The sequence below is a fragment of the Oryctolagus cuniculus genome, chromosome 5, assembly GCF_964237555.1.
Source record: "Oryctolagus cuniculus chromosome 5, mOryCun1.1, whole genome shotgun sequence".
Classification (NCBI taxonomy): domain Eukaryota; kingdom Metazoa; phylum Chordata; class Mammalia; order Lagomorpha; family Leporidae; genus Oryctolagus; species Oryctolagus cuniculus.
Genome location: NC_091436.1, coordinates 135,057,100 through 135,084,084, shown reverse-complemented (window position 1 = coordinate 135,084,084; position 26,985 = coordinate 135,057,100). Strand labels below are relative to the sequence as shown.

General features: G+C 49.5%; 1 protein-coding gene and 1 long non-coding RNA gene across 2 annotated transcripts in view; one reads left to right on the top strand and one right to left on the bottom strand.

Annotated features, from left to right (window-relative positions):
* Window positions 1-26,984, top strand: part of LOC138849675 (uncharacterized) — a 36,161-nt gene extending 9,177 nt beyond the window's left edge. Inside the window, exon 2 of the long non-coding RNA XR_011388719.1 lies at window positions 122-26,984. This is a non-coding gene — a long non-coding RNA (uncharacterized lncRNA). The remainder of the gene's footprint in view (window positions 1-121) is intronic.
* The window catches only part of NUDT3 (nudix hydrolase 3), a 106,015-nt gene continuing 81,543 nt past the window's right edge, over window positions 2,514-26,985 (bottom strand). Inside the window, exons 3-5 of the mRNA XM_051854821.2 lie at window positions 14,420-14,464; window positions 13,329-13,413; window positions 2,514-10,186 (exon numbers count right to left, since the gene is read on the bottom strand). Coding sequence (XP_051710781.1) covers window positions 10,008-10,186; window positions 13,329-13,413; window positions 14,420-14,464 — 309 coding nt within the window. The 3' untranslated portion in view covers window positions 2,514-10,007. The remainder of the gene's footprint in view (window positions 10,187-13,328; window positions 13,414-14,419; window positions 14,465-26,985) is intronic.

Sequence of the window (26,985 nt, the reverse complement as noted above, 5' to 3'; positions counted from 1 at the left end):
CCTGGCTGCTGCCTCCTTTGGGAAGAAGTCACCCCTGTCTTCTACTGGCTACCATTCTTGGGTCTGTCGTCACACTGTTTTATTAGTGACCGCAGCACAGCCCTTGGCATTTCCCAAACAGGTGCCACCATGTCAGGACCACAGCTCAACCTGGGCTCGCATACAATCCTACTTAATGCTCGCAACCACCCTGCCAAGTGGACTTCTCCCCCACCGAGGAGGGCACAGAGGTAAGGCCAGCTTGCCAACATCACAGAGCTCAGTGGAGCTGGGACCCGAGACCTGGCCCAGGCCCACACTCACCGTTGCACCAGCACCAGGCGGCTGTTCCATGAATGGTGTCCACCCTCTTCTGCACCCTCCCATCCATGCACTCTCCCAGGAGGCGGCTTTTGGGCATGTGATGCAATTTCTCCCCGACACCTACCAGCATCTAGGTGCACCCTGGGTGCCCAACCTGTTGACTGAGTGACGGTGACATCACAAGCAAGCCCCTCCCTCCACCTCCCTGCAGCGCTGACGTGGTCCCACCCCCCAGGCTGTCATCTCCTCCACTTCAGGCCATCTGTCATGGAGCAGGTGCTTCTGTCCGGATTTAGCACACGGCTGGGATTCAGGAAAACAGAGCTGAAGCCTCAGGCTGAGATGGTAGCTGAGCAGATCCACACACCCTTCACCCTCCAGAAAGCAGACAAGGCTGTTTTTTTTTTTTTCTTTCTTGAGGGAGCACAATGACCGGGCCTCCAGAGCCGAGGGTGAGCCTGACTGGGGAAGGAGAAGGAATTCTGCCAGCCCCACCGGCGTGGGTGGTCAGACATACCGCCTGGCACGCCCACAGGGGACAGCCAGGGCACTGCTGACGCCAGTGTTCAGGGCTGTGCTGGGTCCTGCGGGCCATTTTCCTCTCATCACTCCTGCCTGAAGTTTCGGGCTTCTTCGTAGGTCTCTCTCTCTGGCCACAAGTCCCTTAGGCTGCTGGAAGAGTGTAGAATGGGATGTCGGGGGCCGGTGCTGTGGTGCAGTGGGTTAAAGCCCTGGCCCTGGGCGCTGGCATCCCATACGGGAGCCGGATCTAGTTCGGGCTGCTCCTCTTCCGATCCGGCTCTCTGCTATGACCTAGGAAAGCAGTAGAGGATGGCCCAAGTCCTTGGGCCCCTGCACCCATGTGGGAGACCCAGAGGAAGCTCCTGGCTTCGGATCAGCGCAGCCGATTGTAGTCATCTGGGGAGTGAACCAGTGGATGTAAGACCTCACTCTCTGACTCTACCTCTCTCTGTAACACTATCTTTCAAATAAATAAAATAAAAAAATAATAAAAAAAAAAGAATGGGATGCCGTACTTTGCAAGAGTCGACATGCAGTAAATATGACAGGTGATGGGTCACCTGTCGAATGGCCCAGGAGGATGTGATAGGGGCAGGTGGGAGCGCCCTGGCAGCCAAACCCCACGAGAGGTGGCCAGCTAGGGACCCTGCCAGTCCCTCCTGAGGGTTCTTGGCTAAGAGGGCTGAGGGGTGGGCGAAGGGAAGTCTGCACCATCGGGACTGTAGGGAAACAGGTGCCCTGACTGGCTGGTCGGGCACATGACCTGTGCCGGCATGTTTGTCAGGCGGCTACTGCCCAGCAGCCAACTTCCTGCCTCTGTGCGGCGCCTCGCACAGCCAGCCAGTGCACTGACCACGTAACGCGGCCTGCCCTCTGCCGCCATGCACGCGAGCTGTCATCTGGCATACACATCAGTCTCTTAGGAGTTAAGCTGGTGTGATCTTGCACTGGAAGTGGCTGTTCCACCGACCACAGCATGTTTCTTGGCTAGTGGTGGTAGCCGCTGGAGTCCCGCCTCAAGAAGGCAGCCCGTCCTGGGGACGGCTGCGCTGGCCTGACCGGTCCTTCCCTCCTCGCGTATGGACAGTCTCGGATCTGGTACAGAACGGCTTCCGGGCTGCTCCCCTCTAAGCTGTCCTGCCGGCCGCTCCTTGACATGGCCGACACCACAGCCAAAGCTGCCCCGCTCAGGAATGTAGGGAGCGCCAACTCCTCGGGCTGCCCTCTCTTTGCAGTTTTCCCTCAGTTGACCTCATGATACTTCATCTTCATTACAGCTCGAAATGCTGTCCTTTCCTTCTTGGGGGCAGCAGGGCGCGGCTCCCTCACTGCTGCCCTCCCACTGAGGAGGCCCGGCACCTCCAGCCCCTCCCCGCCCAGGAGAGCCGCTGTGCTCTGCTTCCCTGCGGTCCTGGACGTGTCTCACCTCCTTCCCCTTCCTGCTCCTGGGCCCTGGCGGGGGCAGCCCCAGCCCGGCGCTGGGCACTCTGGGAACCGCGCGCAAGGCTGGCTGCAACCTCACTGCTCCTCCTGCTCCTCGCCTGAACTCCCTGGACGGGTACGGCCCATCTTCCACAGAGCCACCCCGACCTCTAAGGCAATTCCCAGGAACCCAGGAGCGGGATGGGGGGGTGAAACCAAGGCCTGAAGGAAGACTCCGGAAAGAAGAGACCGGACACTAACAGGGATGCGTGTGGGAAATACTGCTTTTTATTGGTTGGCACAAGATTACAACCTACAGTGGCAATGCCCTTCCCTCCCACACAGCTCAGACAAGGAAAGGGTTAACAGGATGGAGAGGAGGGGACGCTCACAGGCTTAAGCATTTGTACAAAAGGAGAGGGGCACCGGGCTCCTAGGGCTCCTAGTGCAGTACCGAGGCGCGCTCCAGCCACGGGGAAGGGTCTGTCCGCTGCTGCTGGCGCCACACAGGGGACGTGTTAGCAAGGACGGGGAAGGGTTACACATGGTTGCTATTAAGGGGGAGGTGGGGTGGCATCTGCTGTGCACCTGTCTTAGGCCAGCCCAGTGGCCTGGTGGCCCTTTCCTCTCCACTCTCCTGCACAATCCTAGGACCTGGCCACCGCACCCATGGGCGGGGGCGGGGAGGAGCCCTGCAACACCCACCTTGAGAACAGGAAACAGGAAAGCTCAGTTTCCTCCTGACTTCTCTGGCCCAAACCCCCTGCAGCGCAGTGAAGACACGGAGAGGAGGCCAGGCCCCGGACACGGCCCTGCGCAGGCCAGAGGAAAAGCTCAAACGTCCAAGCAATAGCAAGCAATGCGGCCTGGGAAACAAAGCGCAAGGCCACGCGCCCGCAGCCTGGTGGCTCCGAATCCCAGAGCGCATCGGCCCCGGGCCGAGGGCAGGATCACCGAGCCCCGGCTTCGTGACCCTGCACGCACCAGGCGCCACGGGACCTAGGATCACAACCAAGCCTCCTCCCCACGGCGCCATTGTGTGGACTCCTAGCCGGCGGCACTCACAGGGGCCGTGCTCACCCTCCTCTTCAAAGGTGACCCAGCCTGCTGGCTGTGGTTTCCTGCCTTTCTACATCGCGAAGCAGCCCGGGCACACGGGGCCCGGCCCGGTTCTGGAGACAATCCCCAGCACTTAGGCCTCAGCTGAAATGTATGTGCACCAGGCGGAAGGAGCAGGACGCCTGTGCGGGGGAAGAGGCCAGCTCACAGTATCCAGGTGACCTGACCTCAGGAGGGCTTCCCTGGAGACCCCTGTGAACAGTGCACCGCCACAGGGAGACAGCACAGCCCCTTGGAGGCTGGTCCTGGGGCTGTTGCCCTTTGTGATGCTGATGGCGTGGAGGTGAGGAAACCTGGGGCTGTTTGGAGGTCACCCCCAGAGGGAGGCCAACAGAATTGGGGCCTCCCCGCCTCCTCGGAACCCAGCCCCTACCAAGATCACTGGAAAGCATGGAAGCCAAGGCTCCTGCAGCCTAGGCCAGGCCGCTGACGTCCTGACGGACACACTGGCACCAGTCCGGGTGCTTCTTCAGACAGACACTGACGGGACTCACTTCCTCCGCCCCACCCCCCTGGCCAGGAAGCAGCAGAATGGATGTAACAGGCGTCACGAACAAAGCTGCAGCATGTCCACATTTCTTCCACACCAGAGTGGACCAAACACTGCTCTAACCACTAATGAAGACGACACAGCGGGTGCCCGGACTCCTCGGGTGGAAGTGAAAGGATGAAGCCTTCGGAGGCCTCGGCAGAACTCTGGCAGCAGAGTCTCCTTGGCAAAGATCTAAGCAGAACCGCTCTCGGCCACAGGGCAGAGGTCAAAGGGCAGGCTGCAGCCCAGACGGCCCCTGTGCTGGAGAGGACACAGCCTCTGCTCCTGGGCAAGCGCTCCCTCTCCAGAGCCTCGAGGCTCTCCCCAGCCCAGCCGCAGCCCCGCGGCCCGGGGAGACCGTGTGTGGGGCAGACCCATCATTCTCGGTACTGTTCCTAGGTGCGTCCACCGTCAGCCTAACCCCTCCAGGCCCCCATTTTAGTTGGTAAACTGCTGTAACTGAGTAACCAAGAGCAGATGTCCTTTGGGTCACTTATTAGCGACACGCTTCCTCCACAACAGACGGAGGTGAAAGACCAAGGCTGAAGGCTGCAGAGCGTCTCATCGGTGGCAGAGGGACAAGCGGTGCCTCAGCTAAGGTGGCACTGCTAAGGTTCGTTTCCAGTCCCGCACACAAGTGCTGGAAGACAGGGACCACCAGGCCCTCTCCCTGGCAAAGGGACTTCCCACAGGTGACACCACCACTCTACACACAGAGAAGGGGGTTCTGTTGTAAGGCCCAGCACTTCTGACCTTTTCCTAAGGACTTCAAAGAATTAAGATTTTGATTTCAGGGTCTGGCGTGCAGCAGGCTAAGCTGACATCCCACGTGAGTGACAGTCCCAGCTGCTCCGCTTCTAACCCAGCTTCCTGCTAACGTACCTGGAGGCAGCGGAAGTGGCCATGCAGGAGACCAGGCTGGAGTTCCAGCACCTCCTGCTCACATCTGGGGAGTGACCCCGCGGATGGGACACCTGCCAGCCTGCCTTCTGAATAAATAAATTTATCCATTCAAATTTAAATTTAGATTCCTCATTGGGACCTCAAGCCAGAAAAGCTATTTCACTGTACCGTCCCAAGGTCTCTGAAAAGCTCTCCACAGATAACAAGCACTGAGCTGATGATCAGTCCAGGCCATGAGTGGCTCTTTGATTCACGATTACAAGCACCACACACTGGCCTGGCTTTGGGGCCGAAGGGAGCACACCGAAACGGCCATGACCTGGGCAGCGCGGGCATGCTGCGGCTCGTCTATCCTCCAAAGCCTCTATTCGGGACTGTAAATTATGGCTAAGAACTGGGAATGTAAACCAAAGCAAACTTGGGAGTGACTGAACGGACTGCAGGAGGGACAGCAGCAGCGGCCCTCCCGCCTCCTAGGTCAGAATCTTTCTTTCTGGCAAAAGCACCTTCTTCTGCAGCTCCGGCTGGCCTGCCCATGCAGTGCTCACAGCTCGCCTCGGCTCCTCCCCGGGCGGCAGCCTCCCGTTCCAGGAGACGCTCAACCTCACCGATCACTGTGCACAAGGCTGCAGGGCGGGCACAGCCAAACCACGGGCCTGCTGCCCTCACGCACGCAGCGTGCCCAGACCAACACAACTCGGAGCTTTCTTTCTCCTTTCTGGGCCTTAAGGGGGCCAGGAAGACAACTATTTGACGAACGGAAAGGTGAGAAGTATCATTTTCTCAGATGCCCCGAAAGGTTATCAGCTACACACAAGTTTCTGGGTTAGAGCAAAACTAGCTATTCTCTGAGAGGCAGGGTGGGGAGGCCGGGGGCCTCAAAGGAGAGCGCCCGAAATCCCCGGGCCCCAGAATCTCAACGCAACCAGATGCGGGCACAACAGAATCTTTGACCGATTGCAGTCAACGTTCCTCAGATCAGGAATTTTTTTTAATGTCTCAAATATCTCACTGCTTTTGGTGACACTGAAAGTGACAAGGAAAACACAGCCCTCATGAGCAGTGAGGTCAATGCACAGGCTGGTCCGGGTGACCATTCCCACCCGCCTAACAGAGGCCAGGCTGAGCCACTAACACGGGCAGCGGAACCACAGGCCTTGGCTCTGGCCTCGCTCAGAATCGTTCAGAATGAGAACTAGAGGAGCTGTTCGCATCGTTTAATCACTTTAAGTAATCTCCTCCCTCCCTGTCCCTGCATGCCTTGCACTTTTTGGAAATCTGTGGATTGTATTCTGAAATACAGATGGCACCATGATAAAATTCTATTATCAATTACAGCCAATTCTCATTTCTCTTAAGAAAGCAAAAATTCAGGGCCGGCGCTGCGGCGCAGCAGGTGAAACCTGCAGTGCCGGCATCCCATATGGGCGCTGGTTTGAGTCCCGGCTGCTCCACTTCCCATCCAACTCTCTGCTATGGCCTGGAAAAGCAGCAGAAGATGGCCCAAGTCCTTGGGCCCCTATAGGCACACGGGAGACCTGGAAGAAGCTCCTGGCTCCTGGCTTCAGATCAGCCCAGATCCGGCGTTGTGGCCATGCTGGGGAGTGAACCAGCAGATGGAAGACCTCTCTCTCTGTCTCTCCTTCTGTCTGTAACTCTGCCTCTCAAGTAAATAAATAAATCTTAAAACAAAACAAAACAAAACAAAACAAAAACAAGAAAGCAAAAATTAACCCCACATGGAGACTTCTCCAGATATTTCAACTCTCAACCAGAATGGGCTGAAAGCATACTTCAGAAATATTAAAATCACACGACTGTGGAAAAATCACACTGTGGATACTAACATCCTTTTTGTTAACAAAATGCATGTGGCTCAGGCTAAGCTGTTAAAAAAAAAAAAAAAGAAAAGAAAAAAGACGACGATGAGAATTATGACTGTACAAAGGCTAACGGCAGCCCGAACGGCCGTGAGAAGTCCGTGGGCTCCAGTATGTGGCATGTACACCAGGGCTCCCCAAAGACTGACGACACCTTTGGCTACGGAGGGCTGGAAGGAGCCATCAGAGAGTGAGGAGGGAGTGGAGAAGAGCAAAGGGGAGGAGCAGGAGGAGGAGGAAGAATGGTTTTGCCCAGACCTTTTTTCTTCTTTAAAAAAACCCACAGAAGTGAGTCTTCGCTTCTAGGCTTGCCTGTGAGACTCCACACGGGCTGACTCCTAACATCAAAACAGAAAATATGTCCTTACCGCCGAGGCACTGACCACGCAGCACCACATTTACACACCTCCTGCACAAGAGACCTGCGGGCAGTGACCTGCCCTGCTCCCCGAGGCTGTGCGAGCAAGGCCTTAGGGCCCCTGCAGGGTGCACGGCGCCACGCCGAGGGCGGAAGTCAAGCAGCGTGGCCACCCTCTAGCCTTCTGTGGTCTCAGAGGGGACGACACTCCCATACCCTTTGACCCCTGCCAGATGGCTCAGCCTGGCCCCCGCAGTGAGGGGCCCTCTCCAGGAAGGGCAGACGGGACAGAAGACACTTGTACAAACAGAACACAACCGATTCATTAACTGTTCCATCCTGTTAGGTTTGCTAGGAGAAAAATCCAGACTCCTGTCTCATGGATTGTACTCTTTCCTGTGGTCCACTCCCTTCTCTCTCTCACACACATAATTAAGTCCTGATCCACAGAGGCTGCAGGACCTTACTGGTGTTTCCCAAATGGCTACAATTTACAAGCTAAGAACAAGTTTTAATTAAAACCCCCATTACATACTTTTTCTCTCCTGAATCCAGTGGCCTATGATGGAAGATCTCGTAATAACCAGGATCTGCAAATGTCCTGCGAGCACGAGACGGCATCTGCCTGTCCGAAACACAGGGGCCTGTTTCCACAAAGCCAGCACTGGCAGAACTAATGGTCGATCGATGCCAGTGAAACATCCCACAAGCAGGGTCACTGGAGATACAGGTCATTTCAGCCGGACAACCGCCTTGTCTGTCACAAAGACTGTAACTACACATCAGTAAAAACAGCCATCCACGCACAGTGCCAGGGAGAGAAAACACCAACCCCAGCTCACTGGAGTCCCAGGGCAACAGCACCAGTTCTGACAACTCTGGCGTTGGACAAAGCATCCCTTTGTCAGCTAAGAAGGCATCAGGATGCTCTCTCTAGCTAACCGCGATAATAGGACCCATTCACGTCACCAGTTCACTCTCCTGACCCAAGACACCAGCAACAATCCAAACTGCACTTCTGGGAGCAGTCTATTGTCCCAGCAATCCAGCCAAAACATCTTCAGAGCATGAGAGCGAGCAGGCGAGCGCACAGCTGACGGACCCCGAGCTCCGCTGGCAGGAGAACCTGCAGCACACTCCTAAGGCTGGCATTTATCTGTGACCGCGTACTTTGTGGATTCTACTTCGCATCTATTTGGGCAGAAGCTTAGAATGCGCCAAGTCAGGCAAAGAGCAGCAGTGTTTGTTTTGATGCAGGACACGTGAACAGCAAGCTGGTGCTCAGGCTCAAAGCCCGAGGTGCCTGCGCTTCTATCCCCGGGACCTGCTTGCGGCCGGGTCCCTTTCAAGGGCTCTGAGGTGCTGCTTTCTGACTGTTCCCACACTGAGAGAAGACACCAACTGAGAACAGACAGCAAAATTGAGAGCTCGTCAGCTGATGTCTCCAGAACTGCTGAACACTAAATGGCACAGCTCTACCAGACACGTGCATTTCTTTTTAGTGGGAAGAAGCGCAAAAGCTGTTCAAAGTTTGCATATTTATTAGAATTTTTAAATAAAGAGCTATGATTTTAATTTCACATCTTGGCTATGATTTGACAAAGGAGACGCCACTACGAGTATAGCAACAATCTCCTGTCCCAAGCCAGGGATCAATCAGTGCCCCCCTCCCCCATGCCCAACCCTCAGGCGAGACCCTTTTCAAGACCATTTTACTTCTCAACTAAACAACACAATTAGCAAATGCAGCCAGCATGAACCTGTATCAGAAACCAACCAGCCAGCATCCGCTCCAGTAAATGACTAAGCGGCCTCCTGTCGCCCCCCAGGCTGCAGACAGACCTCCCCCGTCCTGGTGGGAGCAGAGTTTGGCATCTCTGAGCACGCTCCCAGGGGCGAGGAACTTCACACAGCAGCAGGTGTGAGGGCAGGACTTTGCCGCTGCACTTCTGTAAGGTACAGCCAGATGCCTCGGTGCACAAGGCAACAGCCAGGTCAGTACGGCTAAGGCCTAGATGGACAGGAGGAGCAGCAGCTGGAGGAGATAGGCCGCATTCTGGAGCGGATTCCGAACCACGCAGACACAAATGGCATTCGAGGCTCCGGTTTTTAGACAGCCATCCTAAGGATCCAGTTCAAGCCCTATCAGCAACAGGTAGGGCAGAATCCAGCATCTATCACGGTTTCTCCGGATCTGGGCTGAGCCAGTTGATTTCTTCCTGTTTCTTTGTTGGCGGGGAAACCCAGCTTAGAGAAGGGAAGGAAGGCCAGGAGCCCCGGGAGCACTACAAAGGTCGCCAGCGCTTCCCTCACTGCCTGGGGAACGGAGGATGGGGAAACCTGCCTAGTCACTAGCATCAAAAGCAAAAAGCTAAGTAATTGTGAGGCCCTCCATTTCAGAAATATACCAAATTAAAAAAAAAAAAAAGCTTGAAAAAGCAAACAGTTAAATTCCTCCTTCTAAAAGCCATTTATTTACATATTATATGTCCGGTATATAATGTGTAGATAAATGCGTCCCGCAGTGAAAATGACCGACCTACTGGACCACACAGCACACTACAGGACAAGTTCTTGAAAAGTTCTCTCACGTTGGTATCTTTTAATTACAAAAAAAAAAATCAGAGAAAACTCTCTGGCCAGGACTGGGCGGAGGCCAACAGGAACATTTTGGAATCCAAGGGAGGGAACGCTGTTTGCCTCTTCAGAGGCCTGCAGGGGCGCAAAGAGGGGGACAGAGCATGCACAAAATAATCACAGTTACCTACCCACCCACCCCCGGATAAGCAGCAGCAGCCCACCGCGTAACCCCGGCAGCAGCGTCACCAGCACCCCTTGCTCTGCTGCCCATCATGCTGTATTAGAAAGAGGAGGCCTGTGAGGAGAGGCGGAGAGAGCCAGGGTGAGAGGGAGGATCTGCATTTCAGTCTGGTTTCCAATTTCCCTTTCTCTTACAGGAAGTCTTCAGTCATCTGATGCCTGACATGGAGCTCTGAGCAGAAACCGAGTACGTGGTGGCCACAACCGGGGTGCCATTGTTGGCCGAGTAGCCTTGCCTCAGCGTTTCAAAGTACGACGCCTGCACGGGTTTGTGACAACGCAGCACTTTTATGGCATCTTCTATTTTAAACCATTCCCTCTTCCTTCCTGCGGAGGCACGAAGAAAAAGAAGTTAGTACGAGAGGGGAGCAACGGGCAAGTTTCCGAGCCTGCGGGCGAGAGTAGAGGAAGGCTTGCCGACACAGGACCCAGGCCTCTGGCCCACGTGCTGGGTTCCCACACAGCTCCAGCCCCGGTGAGCGGAGCGTGTGACCCGGGCAAGGCACCGGGCCCCTCCATGCCCATGCCCCTCACCGACAGAGGTGATAAGCAGGGTGTGGACCTCACAAGACCATCCTGAGGGTCGATATACAAAACACCTGAAAGGCACCTGGCACACAGCGCACACTGTGAAGTTAGCTTTTTAGTTGTTACTCGTTCTTTTTTACTTCTGTTGCTTCTTAAGCAATATTTTGTTATAAAAAAAGTATGACATGTAATGGCTACAGTACATCATAATACCCAGCATGGATGTACTGTCATTCAATTAATCATTTTCCTATCATTAGAAACCAGTAGCCTACAATTTAATTACAATTTTAGCTTAAATAATATTTCATAGGAAGTCTTTCTTCCCGCTTTTCTTTTTTAAATTTCCCAGATAAAGATCCCTAGCGCAATGGCCACAAGAACAAAGCATTGCATGTTCAAGGGCTCAGGATACATAGTGCCAAAGTGTTTTCCGGAAAGGCTACACCAATTCTGTTCATGTGTCTCACTACATCCCTGCCAGCACTGTTACCTTTTACTACTGCTAATTCTTTAGGTGAAAACTGGTACTTTGTTTTGTTTTCATTTCAACTTTTTTTTTTTTTAAGTTTTATTTTTTATTTATTTGAAAGGCAGAGTTAAAGGCACGAGGAGAGACACAGTACACGATCTTCCATCTGCTGGTTCATTCCCCAAATGGCCGCAATGGCCCTGGCTGAAGCCAGGAGCCTGGAACTTGGGCCATATTCCACTGCTTTCCCAGGTGCATTAGCAGGGAGCTGGATCTGAAGTAGAGTAGCCAGGACTCAAACCGGCACCCATATGCTTAATCTGCTACAACACAATGCCAGACTCTCAACTTACTATTTTAATGTAGCTCTATATAACTCTTTTATTATTATTTTTAAAAATTTATTTTATTTATTTGAAATACAAAGTTACAGGAAGAGGTAGTGACAGAAAGATCTTCCATCTGCTGGTTCACTCCCCAAATGGCTGGAACGGCTGGAGCCAAGCCAATCCAAAGTCAGGAGTTTCTTCTGGGTCTCCCACACAGGTGCAGGGGCCCAAGGACTTGGGCCACCCATACTCTGCTGCTTTCCCAGGCGCATCAGCAGAGAGCTGGATCAGAAGTGGAGCAGCCAGGACTTGAACTGGTGCCCACATGGGATGCCAGCACTGCAGGCCGGGGCTTTAACCTGCTGTACCACAAGACCACCCAAGACTCTTTTTTTAAAAAAATATTTATTTATTTATTTGAAAGGCAGAATGAGAGAGGGCGGAGAGACAGAGAGATTTCCCCTCCACTGCTTTACTCAAGTGGCTGCAACAGTGAGGGCTGGACAAGACTGAAGCCAAGAGCCAGGAACTCCATGTCTCCCACGTGGGTGAGAGGGTTCCAAGCACTTGGGCCATCCTCCACTGCTTTCCCAGGATACATTAGCATCAGGGAGCGGGATTAGAAGCAGAGCAGCTGGGACTCGAACTGCCACTCAAATATGGAATGCTGGCATCCTAAGCAGCAGCGTAACCTGTTGTACCACAATGCCTGCCCTGTGTTGTATGTTTAAGACCCCCCCCCCTTTTTTTTTTCTAGTAAGGGTAATTCCAGGAAGGCCATTTGGAAGGAAGCTCAAAGGCTTACTCTCCCACTGGATAGTAACAGAGCAACTGGTGCCTTAAAAATTAGTGCTATGAATGTGAGGTTCTTGCCAGACAGACTGACCTGAGGACAGGACCACACTGTATTCATTTCTGCCTCCTTTCCAGCCCTCAGCACTGGTTATCAAGGAGTTTATTTTCAGTATATCCATACTGAAAGCATTTATTTAAGCATACCGCATTATTATTAGGTATAAAGCCATTAGGAGAAGAAGAGCTATGAACCATCCATGTTAACAGCAGGAGGGGTATATGGCAGCAAAGTGCATACTAATAATAAAGGAAGGGTTTTGGTGAACAAATTTTATCTGCCTGCCAATCTTTCTTTCTTTTTTCTTTTTTTTTTTTTTTTTTGACAGGCAGAGTAGAGAGAGAGAGAGAGAGAGAGAGAGAGAGAGAGAGAGAAAGGTCTTCCTTTTCCGTTGGTTCACCCTCCAATGGCCGCTGCGGCCGGCGCACCGCGCTGATCTGAAAGCAGGAGCCAGGTGCTTTTCCTGGTCTCCCATGGGGTGCAGGGCCCAAGCACTTGGGCCATCCTCCACTGCACTCCCGGGCCACAGCAGAGAGCTGGCCTGGAAGAGGGGCAACCGGGACAGAATCCGCTGCCCCAACCGGGACTAGAACCCGGTGTGCCGGCGCCGCAAGGCGGAGGATTAGCCTAGTGAGCCGCGGCGCTGGCCTCTGCCTGCCAATTTCTAACAGCAATTATGCTGCTCTAGAACATACTTTGCTTCAGAGGCAAAAAATCAAAACATGAGTGAACCATACAGCACCTCAGCTGCTTGTTCAGGACAGACACACAGCAGTGGTCTGAGAGAAAATGGATCCTCAGGAGAAAGCTGGGTGTCCCTGCAGGGCAGGTACCAGGAATAAAACTGGAAACGACCCCTCCCACCTTACATCTACTGATCGCCTTTGAGGGCAGGGCTGCCATCCAAGAGTTTTCTGTATCAGTATGATTGAGTGCCGTGAGGAGTAAGGCCAGGGTCCTGCTTCACCTCCTGGCAGTGAGCGGGCCCTCCGTCCATGTCTGCCCAGGAGGTACCAAAGCAGAACCCTCTAGAGATGATCCACTGTGATAACAGAAACAATCACTCGACTTTTATGGGCCATGTTTCTATTTGTTGACAATGTACCCAACACAGCTTCCTTTCACACATTTCAAAATACTAGCTTCTCAAGTTCAAAATACATACACGCTTGCTTTACCACACACAGCCTTGTGTTATTTCTTCTGTTACCAGGCTCTTGGGGAAGGACCTAAAGTGAGGCAAGGGCTGGTGCTGGGACTCAGTGGGCCTCTCTGGTGACGACTTACCAATGTTCACGGAGTCCTCCCAGTCCTCCAGCACTTCTGTGACAATGAGCACATACACATACGTCCTGTGCTTCCTCTCCTGGTTCTGAAAGGACAGCGGAGATTACTTTCATGTAACACGGTCACCACACTGTCTAGAGCACAGGCACAGGACTCCTCTTCCTTTATCTTGCCCTACAATCACGGCCCATTTCTTCAGTTTCATTTCACCTGAAAGGCAGAGACAGAGCAGCAGCCAGAGAGAGCTCTTCCACTCGCTGAGTCACTCCCCCAACGCCTGCAACAGCAGGGGCTGGGGGCCAGGCTGAAGCCAGGAGTGCAGAATTCAGTCTAGGTCTTCTACTGTGTGGCAGGGACCAAAGGACTTTAGCCATTACCTGCTGCCTCCTAGGGCCACACGAGCAGGAAGCTGAACAGGAAGCTGAGCCGCTGAGCCGAGAATCAGGCACCGTGACATGGGATGCAGGCATCCTGAGCAGTGAGTGATTTAACAGCTGCACCAGATGCCTGCCTCTCGGCCAATTTGAATGAATTCAGGGTGTGTTCTCTGGCCCACTTCTGGAGCTGAAGTTTTATACTCATTCTCCCTTCTCCTTCCTCCAGCTGCAGGTTCACATGAACACTGTGACTTCTCAATGAGCAGCACGTCCGTTTAACCAGTGAGACAGTGGGTAGGGACGGCGTGGTGCCGCCATCGAGGCCGACAAGCCAAGTGTCTTGAACACTGCCCTCTTTCCAAACCACTCTGCTCATCTTTATCCCACAGTCTCCCACGCCTTCCACTTCATTTCAAATCCCCCTTCCTCTGCGACAGCTCCGTGTCTGCTAATTTTCCTCTTTTCTCGACACTTACCTATCTTTCCTCCCACCTTGGGAACAGAGATAGAAAAGTGGGAATGGGCTATATAGTAAAGCAAATTATTCCAGTTGTCTAGAGGAGAAGCCCGCAGGATTTGAAGAGAGAATGCTAGTTATCCTCTGATGGTGCTTCTGCATTTACACAGGTGACAGAGATGGCCTCTTCCCTCAATTAGGATATATGTGGTTATTATATTAACATACATTTATACCAAAAGGTGTAGAAGACTTACCTCAAAAATTCCAACTAGTCTTCCCAATGTCCCTTTTACTCCAGCCTGAAAAATGAAAGGGAAAAATTAACACACTGTTTCCCGCGGGCCTTAATGGCAGCCTTCTGGAGCAGTCTGTAAAACAGAAAGAAAAGACCAGAGGACACAGGTGGGGTGCACTCCAGGTGTGGAGGTTACACCAGCCTACCTGTGTGTCCCAGCCGTAGACTGACCACAGCTGGGTACACTCTGAGGAGAGAGAAGTCCTCCAACTTTCTCTTCCCACAGCCTAAAAGAGCAAGCAAATCAAGGCCATGAAGCCATCAGGAAAGCAGTCATTTAGCTACAAATACATACTGACTGCCTGACTTAAGCTAGGAAACAGCGTGTGAGCTGGAGGCACAGTGAGGAACAGGCCGGAAGGCAAGATCCATGGGGTGCCAAGACCCTTGCTAACTGGTTTGCTGGTGTCCGTGTTTGCTGTGCAGGAGGAGCCCAGCACCCTGCAGGACTTCAGAAGACTTGTGTCAACGAAAACAGACTAATTCTGCCAGCAATAGGTTATTGTGATGGAAACACATGGGGTTGCAAAGGGGCATCTCCAGTAGTAGTTGGTTAGAATGTTTTAGTGTGTACTAACTCCCATTAGCCCTTGCATACTTGTTTAGATTTGTGCATTAAAGATAAATTTTTTAGTCTATTTCAACTGATTAATTTTCTTAACTAGACTGGTATTTCCATTCCTATTTTTTCATATCTGCCTGTTCCAATCATGTACGCTTTTGTTTCCGTGACATTTTTCTTTCTTTTTTATTAAAAACGATTTTATTTATTCACTCGAAAGTCAGAATTACAGAGAGGCAGTGGCAGGGAGAGAGAGGAGTCTTCCATCTGCTGGTTCACTTCCCAAATGGCCACAACGGCCAGAGCTGGGCCAATTTGGAGCCCGAACTTCTTCCCGTCTCCTACATGGGTGCTGGGGCCCAAGGATTTGGGCATCTTCTACTGCTTTCCCAGGCCATAGCAGAGAGCCAGATCAGAAGTGGAACAGCCGGGACTCAAACTGGCACCCATATGGGATGCCAGCACTGCAGGCTGGGGCTTTACCTGCTACGCCACAGCACCTTTTTCTACCTTTTTAATAGAGTGTAAGGATTTGCTCTTCGAACATCTTAACTTATTTATCTGTGTCCTCTCCTTAACCAGGCCACTCATGTCTTTTGAAAAGCCTGGCTCCTGGTGTCCAACCCCCCATCCCTTTCAAGAGAGGCTTTGGGACTGCCTCCCTCCAAGGGGTGCAATCAGCTCCCGAGGCCAGGCAGCTGCAGCTTCCCCTGGCAGTTCTGCAGCTCTGCTGTGCTTCTGATCCATGGACGCATCTGTCCTGTGGTTGGGCCAGGCTATCACTTGTTGGACTTTGCTTCTATATTTTATGTTTTTTTGCTGGAAGCAGAGGGGTGGGAGGGAAAGGAAAGAGGAGCACCTGGACGTGCCTGGATAACGCTGTAACTCATCTTCATTACTAATGCCATGTTACTGTATACTTTGTGAAAAATGAAGGCAAAATGCGTTTTAAAAAAAGGGTTTATTTGTTTATTTAAAAAGCAGAGTAATAGAGGGAGAGAAAGAGAAAGTGAAAGAAAGAGAGAGAGAGAGAGACTCTTCCATCCTCTGGTTCACTCCACAAACACCTGTAAACAGCCAGGGCTGGCCCAGGCTGAAGCCAAGTACTTGGGTCATCATTCACTTCTTTTCTAGGTGCATTAGCAGGGGGCTGGATAGGAAGTGGAGCAGTCAGGACATGAATCCATGCTGCAATCTGGGATGCTGGCATCACAGGCCTCAGCTAACCCACTGCGCCACAACACTGGCCCCAGCAAAAATACTTTCTAAATACAAGTAATACTCAGTTTGTATCAAATACACAAAAATTTTAAATAAGTACTCTAACAGCTCTTTTAAAAGTTTATTTATTTTCATTTTATTTCAGAAGTACAGAGACAGAGACAGATCTTCCACCCACTGATTTGTTCCCCAAATGCCTACCAACAGCCAGAGCTGGGCCAAGCCAAAGCCAGGAGCCCAGAAGGTGGCAGAGGCCCAAGTAACTGCTGTCTTCCAGGGTGTGCATTAGCAGAAAGCTGGACTGGAAACACAGTAGCCTGGACTGGAACCAGGCACTCTAATATGGGATGTAGGTGTCCCAAGCAGAGATCTAAGCACTGTACCAAATGCCTGCCACCTAACATTTTTTTTTTAATATTTATTTTATTTATTTGAAAGACAGTTACACTGGGAGAGACAGAGGTCTCCCATCCACTGGTTCACCAACAAAATGGCTGCAATGGCCAGAGCTGAGCTGATCTGAAGCCAGGAGCTTCTTCTGGGTCTCCCATGTGGGTGCAAGGGCCCAATGACCTGAGCCATTCTCTGCTGCTTTCCCAAGTGCATAAGCAGGGAGATGGATTGGAAGTGGATCAGCCAGAACTTGAACCTGTGCCCTTATAGGATGCCAGCACTGCAGGCCAGGGTTTCACCCACTGTGCCACAGCGCCAGTCCCACTTCTTACATTTTATAAGAGATTCACAATAGGGGCTGGTGCTGTGGCGCCAGCATCCCATGTGGATACCAGTTAGTGTCCTGGCTGCTCCTCTTCTGATCCAGCTCTCTGCTTCTGGCCTGGGAAAGCAGTAGAAGATGGCCCAAGTGCTTGGGCCCCCACACCCACGTGGAAGACCTAGAAGAAGCTCCAGACTTCTGGCTTCAGTTCAGCTCGGTTCTGGCCATTGAGGCCATTTGGGGAATGAACCAGTACATGGAAGATCTTTCTCTCTCTCTCTCCTTCTCCCCCTGTAACTCTATCTCTCACATAGATAAAATCTTGAGAGAGAGAGAGAGAGAGAGAGAGAGAGAGAGATAAATAATAGAAATGCTAGAAGTTGATTTAAAGCAGGGGTGGAGAAACTTTTTTTCTGCCAAGAGCCATTTATCTAAATATTTTTAAAAACCGGCCAGCACCCTGGCTCAAGAGGCTAATCCTCCACCTAGCGGTGCCGGCTCACTGGGTTCTAGTCCCAGTTGGGGCGCCGGATTCTGTCCCGGTTGTCCCTCTTCCAGGCCAGCTCTCTGCTGTGGCCCGGGAAGGCAGTGGAGGATGGCCCAAGTGCTTGGGCCCTGCACCCCATGGGAGACCAGGAGAAGCACCTGGCTCCTGCCTTCGGATCGGCGCGGTGCGCCGACCACAGTGCGCCAGCCATGGCGGCCATTGGAGGGTGAACCAACGGCAAAGAAGACCTTTCTCTCTGTCTCTCTCTCACTATCCACTCTGCCTGTGAAAAGAAAAAAAAAAGAAAGAGAAAGAAAGAAAGAAAGAAAGAAAGAAAGAAAGAAAGAAAGAAAGAAAGAAAGAAAAAAAGAAAGAAAGAAAGAAAGAACGAACGAACGAACATTCATGAGCCATACAAAATTATCAACTTAAAAAATTAGCCTGCCTGGGGCTGGTGCTGTGACGTAGCAGGTAAAGCTACTGCATGCAGTGCTGGCATCCTACATGGGTGCCAATTCAAGTCCCAGCTGCTCCACTTCTGATCCAACTCCCTGTTAATGCACCTGGGACAGCAAAAGCAGCAGAAGATGGCTCAACTCCTTGGGCCCCTGCACCCTTGTGGGAGATCCAGAAAAAGCTCCTGGCTCCTGGCTTCGGATCAGCCCAGCTCTAGTCGCAGTGGCCATTTGGGGAGTGAACCAGTGGAAGGAAAATCTCTCTCTCTCTTTCTCTGCCTCTCTGTAACTCTGCCTTTCAAATAAATACATAAATCTTTTTTTAAGATTTCACAGGCTATACACTCCCCACCCCTGATTTAATGGCTTATACTTCTGGATGACTTATATTTTAAAATTAACTTTTGTTAATTATCTGTCAAGGAATTATGTTCCTTTCTCTGCCAACATGTATGGTTTCTCTATTTTATATACATTCTTTTTTAAAAGGTTGTATCAATTTTTTAAAAAATATTTTTATTTGAGAGGTAGAGCTAAAGACAGAGAGAGGGAGAGACACAGAATAAGGTCTTCCATCGGCTGGTTCACTCCCTAAATGGCTGCAATGGCTGGAGCTGAGCCAATCCAAAGCCAGGAGCCAGAGTTTCTTCTGGGTCTCCCACATGGGTGCAGGGGCCCAAGGACTTGGGCCATCTTCCATTGCTCTCCCAGGTCATAAGCAGAGAGCTGGATTGGAAGAGGAGCAGTCGGGACAAAACCAGTACCCATATGGGAAGCCGGCACCACCGGCAGAGGCTTATTAGCCTATTATGCCACAGTGCCAACCCATGTATCATTTAATTATATCCATCCACTGTTCGTGGCTTTGGTCCACTTGAATGGAAATGTCTACCTTTCTTAAATTCTTAAATTGCTTCTCTCCATTTCTTCAAATAATTGCTCACCACAACCTGCTAAAGCTAGTTAGCTTGCATTTCATGGATTAACCAACATAGCTAGCTGCCTGAAAGAGTGCGCAGAGCCGCCGGAGGACCAGTTCTATGCTCTGATTCTGGGTCTCCTGAGACTAACACCTGCGCTCCTGCCATAGCCTCCACAGGTGCATGAAAGTAAACAATGTTGAGATTTAGCAGTTTCCTTAGGAAGAGGTCCTCCTTTTCTAAGAGAGGGTTTCTGTTCTCTAAAGTCACAGAGCTGATAAAGAGAAATACTCTTCACAGGCAAAGCTGCTCACTGCAACTGGCCCACTTCTCCCAAGTCCCCCGGACCCAGAGTGCAGCCTTCCTCTCCCAGCTCGCTCTCCAACTCTGTCACAGGCAATCTGAGAGTGGGTTATATTTATATCTCACATGATTCCTGCATGTGGACTGGGGGAAGTGTCAGGGTCATCGCTGACAGATATTTGGCTTAGACATTTGGGGATGAGATTTGATTTGGGGTATATATAAAGTTTGGTCCAATCTGGATACTGATACAGAACCGTTTTTCTCAAATTATATGAAAGTGGCTACAATTTCGATCTTTATGTCAAAGGCTCCTAATCTAGACAAAGAATCTTTATTTTTAAAAAACTTATCTTAGCTATTAGCGAGAATTCTAAATAAAATACGTGCTGTCCTTCATTATTCAACCACACAGAGGTATTTTCTTCCTTAAACTTCAATGTATACAATACCAATTCTAGTACTTTAGATCAAATTAAAAATAATCTCAGCAACTGCCTACTTATTAAAGAGAGAAACCAAAACAAGGCACGAGTGTTTCTTTTTGCTCTTTGGCGTTCTCCTGGGGTAGAAGCATTTGCCTGGGAAAGGCCGGACTCAGCAGGGAGACCCCGTGACCCCGTCCTTCCCCCAGCTGTCTCCCACGCGCACATGCACCCAGGCAGAGGCACTCACGTGAGTGAGGGTGTTTGAGGCTGGCCCTCCAAGGACCTCTACCACAGGAACACGAGCTGCCTACGGGTCTGCACGAGCTCTGAGTGGGCTGTCACCGTAGGAAATGGGCTTCTCAGTCCACAGCGGGCGTCCTGGCGGACACTGATGGCTGCCCGGCCACTTGGAGAAGCACACCTGTGCTGGGTGCCACGAACCCCATGCCCCTCTGCAGGGACTGCTTCGGGTGCCAACGCCCGTGACCCAGTTCTGGGTCCTGGCTCCTGACAGGATGTCTTTTGGGGACTTCTGAGAGATTTCCCATCATGATAGAGAGACTGCACAAAAAGAAACCCTACACCTACTTGTCCAGCAGGGACTCAGACTCGGAGCTGCTGCAGTCATCCGGTGATCAGGAGAGGAGGCCACGAGACAGGCGAGAAGCTGAGCCCCTGCCCTCGTGCTGCCGCCTAGCAACGTGGCACTGGCCACCCCTGCACTTATCGCGAGAAAAATACAAGACAGGTGGGAAGCCACTTTCAGTTGGCTGAAAAGTCCCTGCTACTTCTTCCCTGATTAAAAGGTAGCTATCTGCCGAAGACCCAAGTATCTCAAGACAGCTACAGTACTGTAGACAAGCTTCCTTTATGAAAGCAGTAAGTCCACTCCTAAAAGGAGCTCAGGGGAACAGCTCTAATGCAAGTGTCTGTATAAGGAGGCCCACGAACAAAATACGATAGTCAATGCACATAACTGTCAGGTACCTGCCGAGCCTGGCAATTAATTACTGAAGACAACAATACATGGGAAGTGTAAGGAAAGCATCTGACTTTCGTTTTTATCTTTCAACAAAATATTTCAAACCTCAAAAAAAGAAAAATAAATATTCATATTGTTACTGGCTGTTTTTGTCAAATATGAACACATTGTGTTGTTTACTTCTTCTTCTTCTTCTTTTTTTTGGTTAAAGAAATAAAACAGGGGCCGCCTTGTGGCACGGCCCCAGCTGCTCTACTTCTGATCCAGCTCCTTGCTAATGTGCCTCAGAAAGCAGTGGAAGACTGCCCAACTCCTTGGGCCCCTCCATCTGTGTGGGAGACCTGGAGGAAGTTCCTGGCTCCTGGCTTTGGACCGGCCCAGGTCTGGCTGTTGCAGCCAATTGGGGAGTGAACCAGTGGATGGAAACCCTCTCTGTCTCTCTTTCTCTCTGTAACTCTACTTTTCAAATTAATAAATAACTCTTTAAAATAAATTTAAAAAATGACTTGGATAAATGAAACGCCTCTACCCAGTGCAAGAGACAATTAGCCACCTGAATTTGGTGTTCATCATTCTCTTCATGTCCTCATGCTTTTACGACTCGGCTGCGTATCCCCTATTCATAGGATATGATATTTTCTGTAAGTTTCTCTATTCAACTTTTTTAAAAAAGCATATACCTTCTGCAACTCTCCCATCAATATTATGTTTCAGAGTTTTAGCTACACTGATGCATGTAGTTTTAGTTAATTCACTTTAATTGTTGACCATTCATTTATTTTAAGAACTTATCAAAATTAATCCAGTCATCTGTCTATTTAGTTTTGCTGTTATAGAAAATGCTGCTCAAAAAAAAACCTACTGGAGATCTCCTTGTTCCCATGCATAAGAGTTGCTCTAACTGACTAAACTTCCATTTCCCCAGATATTATCAAGTTGCTCTCTGGTGAAGATCAACTGCAGAAATGGTTTCCATTCTTCATCTATCCCTGCATATCCTTTGAAATGTGATTCTGTGGCTCTTCCAAAATGCTATGGCTTAAACCATTAAGCATTTATTATTGTGTGCACACCCAGAGATAGGATCTACCTGCTCCCTCCTGTATCTAGGCTCACCTGCGACTTGCTTTGCTCAACAGAATACAGAACAATGGGCTATCAGTTCCAAGGTTCCAAGACAGGTCTCAGGACACCTTGGTGCTTCTACTTTTTCTGCTGGAACTCTGTCGTGGCGTGTGGACAAGCCTGAGCTAGCTCCCTAAAGGCTGAAAGACTACAGTTGTCTCACAGAGCAACCCACAGCCTCTAACCACCAAACTCGGACAGTGGAGCCAACATCAGAGGAGCTGCCTCTTGACCCAGAGCTGGCTCAGAACAGTCTGGCTGACACCAGAAGCTGATGCACGGGCAGTAATAAATATTTAGTATTTCAAGTCACTGAATATTGGAATAGTTTGTTATTCAGCAAAGTGATCCACTCTTCAAATATACAAGCAGTGGACAAGCTGCCATCACTCTTGTTTCTCTGCAATACTTGGAATTTATTGTTTGCCATTCTCCTTCCTTCTATTTCTTTCTTTCTTTTGGTCAACATAATAAACTTGAAATTGTATTAAATCATTTTTAAAACTGAAATTGTTGGGGCCAGCACTGTGGTGCAGTGGGTTAACGCCCTGGCCTGAAGCACCAGTATCCCATATGGGCGACGGTTCGAGACCCAGCCACTCCACTTCCAATCCAGCTCTCTGCTATGGCCTGGGAAAACAGAAGATGGCCCAAGTCTTTGGGTCCCTGCACCCGCGTGGGAGACCTGGAAGAAGCTTCTGGCTTCAGATCGGCACAGCTCCAGCCATTGTGGCCAACTGGGGAGTGAACCAGCAGATGAACCATCCCCCCCCCCCATGCCTCTCCTCTCTCTGTATAATTCTGACTCTCAAATAAATAAATCTTAAAAAAAAAAAAAAAAAAAACAAAAAAAAACAAAAAAAACACCTGAAGTTGTTTATCCTGTTCAGTGGACATTCAGATCTCTTCTTCTGGGACATGTATATTATACATGTCCACATTTTGCCCACACTTCACATTTTAAGGTTGCAGTTACTTGCAGCTGTGGTCAGAAGGGCCAGTGTTATGGCATCACTGGTAAAGCCACTGCCTGCAACACTAGCATCCCATATGGGCACCAGTTTCGAGACCTGGCTACTCCACTGCAGATCTAGCTCTCTGCTGATATGCCTGGGAAGGCAGTGGAGGACGGCCCGAGTGCTTGGGCAACCACATGGAAGGCCCAGAGGAAGCTCCTGATTCCTGGCCATTCTGATCATTTGGGGAGTAGAAAATCTCTCTCCTTTCTACCTCTTCTTCTCTTTGTGTAACTTAGACTTTCAAATAAATAAATAAATCTTTAAAAATATACATTTTTTGAGAGACTATATTCACCTAACTTTTATTATAGCATACTGTTGTAACTCATCTGTTTTATTGTTAGTTGTTAATCTCTTTTTGTCCCTAAGTTATAAATTAAACTTTATCCTAAATATGTATCTATAGGAAAAAATACCATTCATATAGGGTTCAGTACCATGTGCAGGTCCAGGCATCCACTGCAGGTCGTGGAATATAGTCCCATGGTTAAGGTGACAGTACTGTGTTCTAATATTTCTTACTTGACTAAGACCATCTGAAAGATCTACGGAAGTTATTTGTATCTTGTGATCCTGCACTTTGTAGTAAATATTTTCTCCCAACTGGCACTTGTCTTTTACTCTGTTTTCAATGGTCTTTTGCTTCTTAAAAATGATTTATTTATTTGAAAGACAGAGAGAAGGAGAGAGCGAGCGAGTGAAAGAGAGAGAGATCAATCTTCCCATCCTCTGGTTCACTATCCAAATGGCTGCAGTGACTGGGCTGGGCCAGGCTGAAGCCAGGAGCCAGGAGCTTCTTCCAAGTCTCCCACATGGATGCAGGGCCCAAGGATTTGGATCATCCTTTACTGCTTTCCCAGACACATCAGAAAGTGGAGCTGGATCTGAAGTGGAGCAGCCAGGACTCAAACCAGTGCCCATACGGGATGTCAGCACTGCAGGCCATGGCTTAATTTGTGGTGTCAGAGCACTGGCCCCTAATGTTCTTTGCTGAACATGTATTATTAGACATACTTGATTTTCCTTATCCTTCCCTTTTGTGTTCAGTATTATTTGAAAGGTGGAGTGACAGAGGGAGAGAGAGAGAGACAGAGAGAGGGAGCATCTATCTACTGCTCACACCCCAAATGCCTGCACCTAGGGCCAGCACAGGCCAAATCCAGGAGCTAGGAACTCCGTCTGGGTCTCCCACATGGATGGCAGGGACCCAAGTACTTGGGTCAGCATCTGCTGTCTCCCAGGTGCATTAGCAGGAAGCTGAATTGGAAGCATGGAACAGCCGTGACTTGAACTGGCACTCAAGTATGGAATGCTGCTGGCGTCCCAAGCAGCAGCTTGACCTGCTGAGCAACACTGCCTACTCCGGAGTGCTTGGTGTCTTAAGAAACATCTCTCATCCAATGATATTAACTTTGTCTCCTATTTATTTCCTAATAGTCTGAGGATTTTATACCATTATCTACCTACTTTATACTATTATCTACTATTATTTATCTACTATTTTATACTATTATCTACCTATAATTTATTCCTAGGTAACCAATGATTTAGGGACCTCCAGAATAGAGCTGTGTAAATTACTATCCCACTCTGCTAATCTAATTGTTAGTTTTTGTACTAACACCACATGATTTTAACTAACACAGCTTTATCTTAATACCTGGAAAAAAAGTCTCTGTTCTCTTTTCTGTTTTTCTTTTTCAAAAGATTCTAAGCTATTATTTGTACCTTCACTCTCCCATATAAATCTCAAAAGTCAGTTTTCCAGATTTCTTGAAAAATCCCTTTTGGATATTGTTATATTTTAAAAAAAATAAAGGTTTATTTATTTGAAAAACAGCATTTCAAGAGGGAGAGACAGAGAGAGGGAGAGAGATTTTCCACTCATTTGTTCACTCCCCAAATGGCCAACACAGCCAGGGCTGGGCTAGGCTAAAGCCGGGAGCCTGGAACTCCAGCAGAGTCTCCATCTTGGGTGCAGGGGCCCAAGCACTTGGGCCATCGCTTGCTGCTTTCCCAGGTGCAATAGCAGGGAGCTGGGTCGGATGTGGAGCAGCAGAGATTTGAATGACACTCCTGTGGGATGCTGGTGTTGTATGCGGTGGCTTAACTCACTGTGCCACAACACTGGCCCCAGAATATTGGTTTTTATTATTGAATAGTTAGAGTAATTTAAGAAAAACACACATATTTACAATATTTAGTCTTCCCATCCAAGAACAGACTAAATCTCTTCATGTTATTTCAGGTCTTGATTTCTTCAATAAAGTTCTTTTATTTTTACTGTAAAAGGTCTTATACTATATTATGTTATAGCAAAGCATTTTAGCTTTGATGCTATTGCAAATAGTATACATATTTTAAAGATATGTATCTTCTAATTGGTTACTGCTGGTTTAAGGAAATATTACTGAGGGGCGGATACTGTAGGCAGCCCATCAGGAAAGAATCCTGCCTCTGCTTTCCATCCAGCTTCCTATTAATGTGCACCAGCGGAGGTAACTGACAACGGCCTAAGTACTCGGGTCCCTGCCATCCATGCAGGAGTCCATGATGGAGTACTTGGCTCCTAGCTATGGCCTGGCCTAGCCCTGGATGTTGTAGACATTTAGGGAAGGAATCAACAGCTCAATCTGTCTCTGCCTTCCAAATAATTTTTTTTTTTTTTGACAGGCAGAGTGGACAGTGAGAGAGAGAGACAGAGAGAAAGGTCTACCTTTACCGTTGGTTCACCCTCCAATGGCCGCTGCGCCGGCACACTGTGCTGATCCGAAGGCAGGAGCCAGGTGCTTCTCCTGGTCTCCCATGGGGTGCAGGGCCCAAGCACCTGGGCCACAGCAGAGAGCTGGACAGGAAGAGGAGTGACTGGGACAGAATCCGGCGACCAAACTGGGACTAGAACCTGGGTGCCGGCGCCGCAGGCAGAGGATTAGCCTACTGAGCCGCGGCACCGGCCTTTCAAATAAAAAAAAAAAAAAAAAAAAAAAAAAAAAACCTTAAGAAAGACTGCTGGGTTTTTGCTTATTAAAAATCTTATGCTGTGCAACCTCTCTAAATGCTTTACTAGTTCTACTAATTTCTACTGTTTAACTTTGGTTTTCCAAGTTAATCATCACCAGTAGTAGGTAATAACAGAGACAGAGAAGATCTCCCATCCACTGGTTCACACTCCAAATGCCCATAACAGCCAGGACTGGACCAGGCCAAAGCCAGCAGCTAGGAACTCAATCTGGCTCTCCCGTGTGGGTGGCAGGCATCTCCCAGGGTACGCATTGGCGGGAAGCTGGAATGGAGGATGGAGCTGGGACTGGAACCTAGGCACTCAAATAGGGGATGAGGGGTCACAAGCAGCAGTCTAACTTCTGCATCAAACACTCATTCTAGATTTTTATTTTTAAAAGTAAATTTGTATTTTTTTTCTCCAGAAAATTTGTATCAAATTTTCAAATTTTTATAGATCTTCAATGCTTTATAGCATTCTCATAATTTAAAAATCAGTGATAGTCTGAGTATTTCCTTCTTTTGGCTCTTTATTTACTTGTGCTTCTCATTTCCTTTATTGGTTCTGCCAAAATCTATTTTATTAAATAAATAAAAATCCACTTTTGATTTTGTTGATCATTTCTATCTTTCCTACTAATTGCTGCACCTTCCCTGTTATTTTCATCCTTTTATTTTGGGGACTTACTCTTGTTCTTCCAGCTTCCTGAATTGTTCAATCTACTCAATGCCTATTTCATTAATTTCTAGGACTCAAAGAGCTGACTGAACTGCATGTACCCCTAAAAAGCCATGGGGTGGAGTGCTTCCACGTTGGTCAGCTCTGCTTACTTCACAACACCTATTATGATTTGTGCTTTAACTCATGGGTTACACTTAGGATATTTTGTTGCCCAACATGTTTCATTTTCTTTCAAGCTGGCTCTGCTACTGACTGCTAATTTTATTGTATAGTATGAGAGTATATGAAATCAGGGGCCAGCGCTGTGGCTAGAGGTTGAAGCTGTCACCTGCAGTGCTGGCATCCAATATGGGTGTTGGTTTGAGTCCGGCTGCTCCTCTTCCAATCCAGCTCTCTGTTATGGTCTGGAAAAGCAGCAGAACATGGCCCAAGTGCTTGGGCCCCTGCACCTGCGTGGAGGACCCAGAGGAAGGTCCTGGCTCCTGGCTTTGGACTGGCCCAGCTCTGGTCGTTGTGGCCATTTGGGGAGTGAACCAATGGATGGAAGACCTCTCTGTCTCTGCCTCTCAAATAAATAAATAAATCTTAAAAACAAAACAAAGCAAAAAAAAAAAAAAAAAAACAAC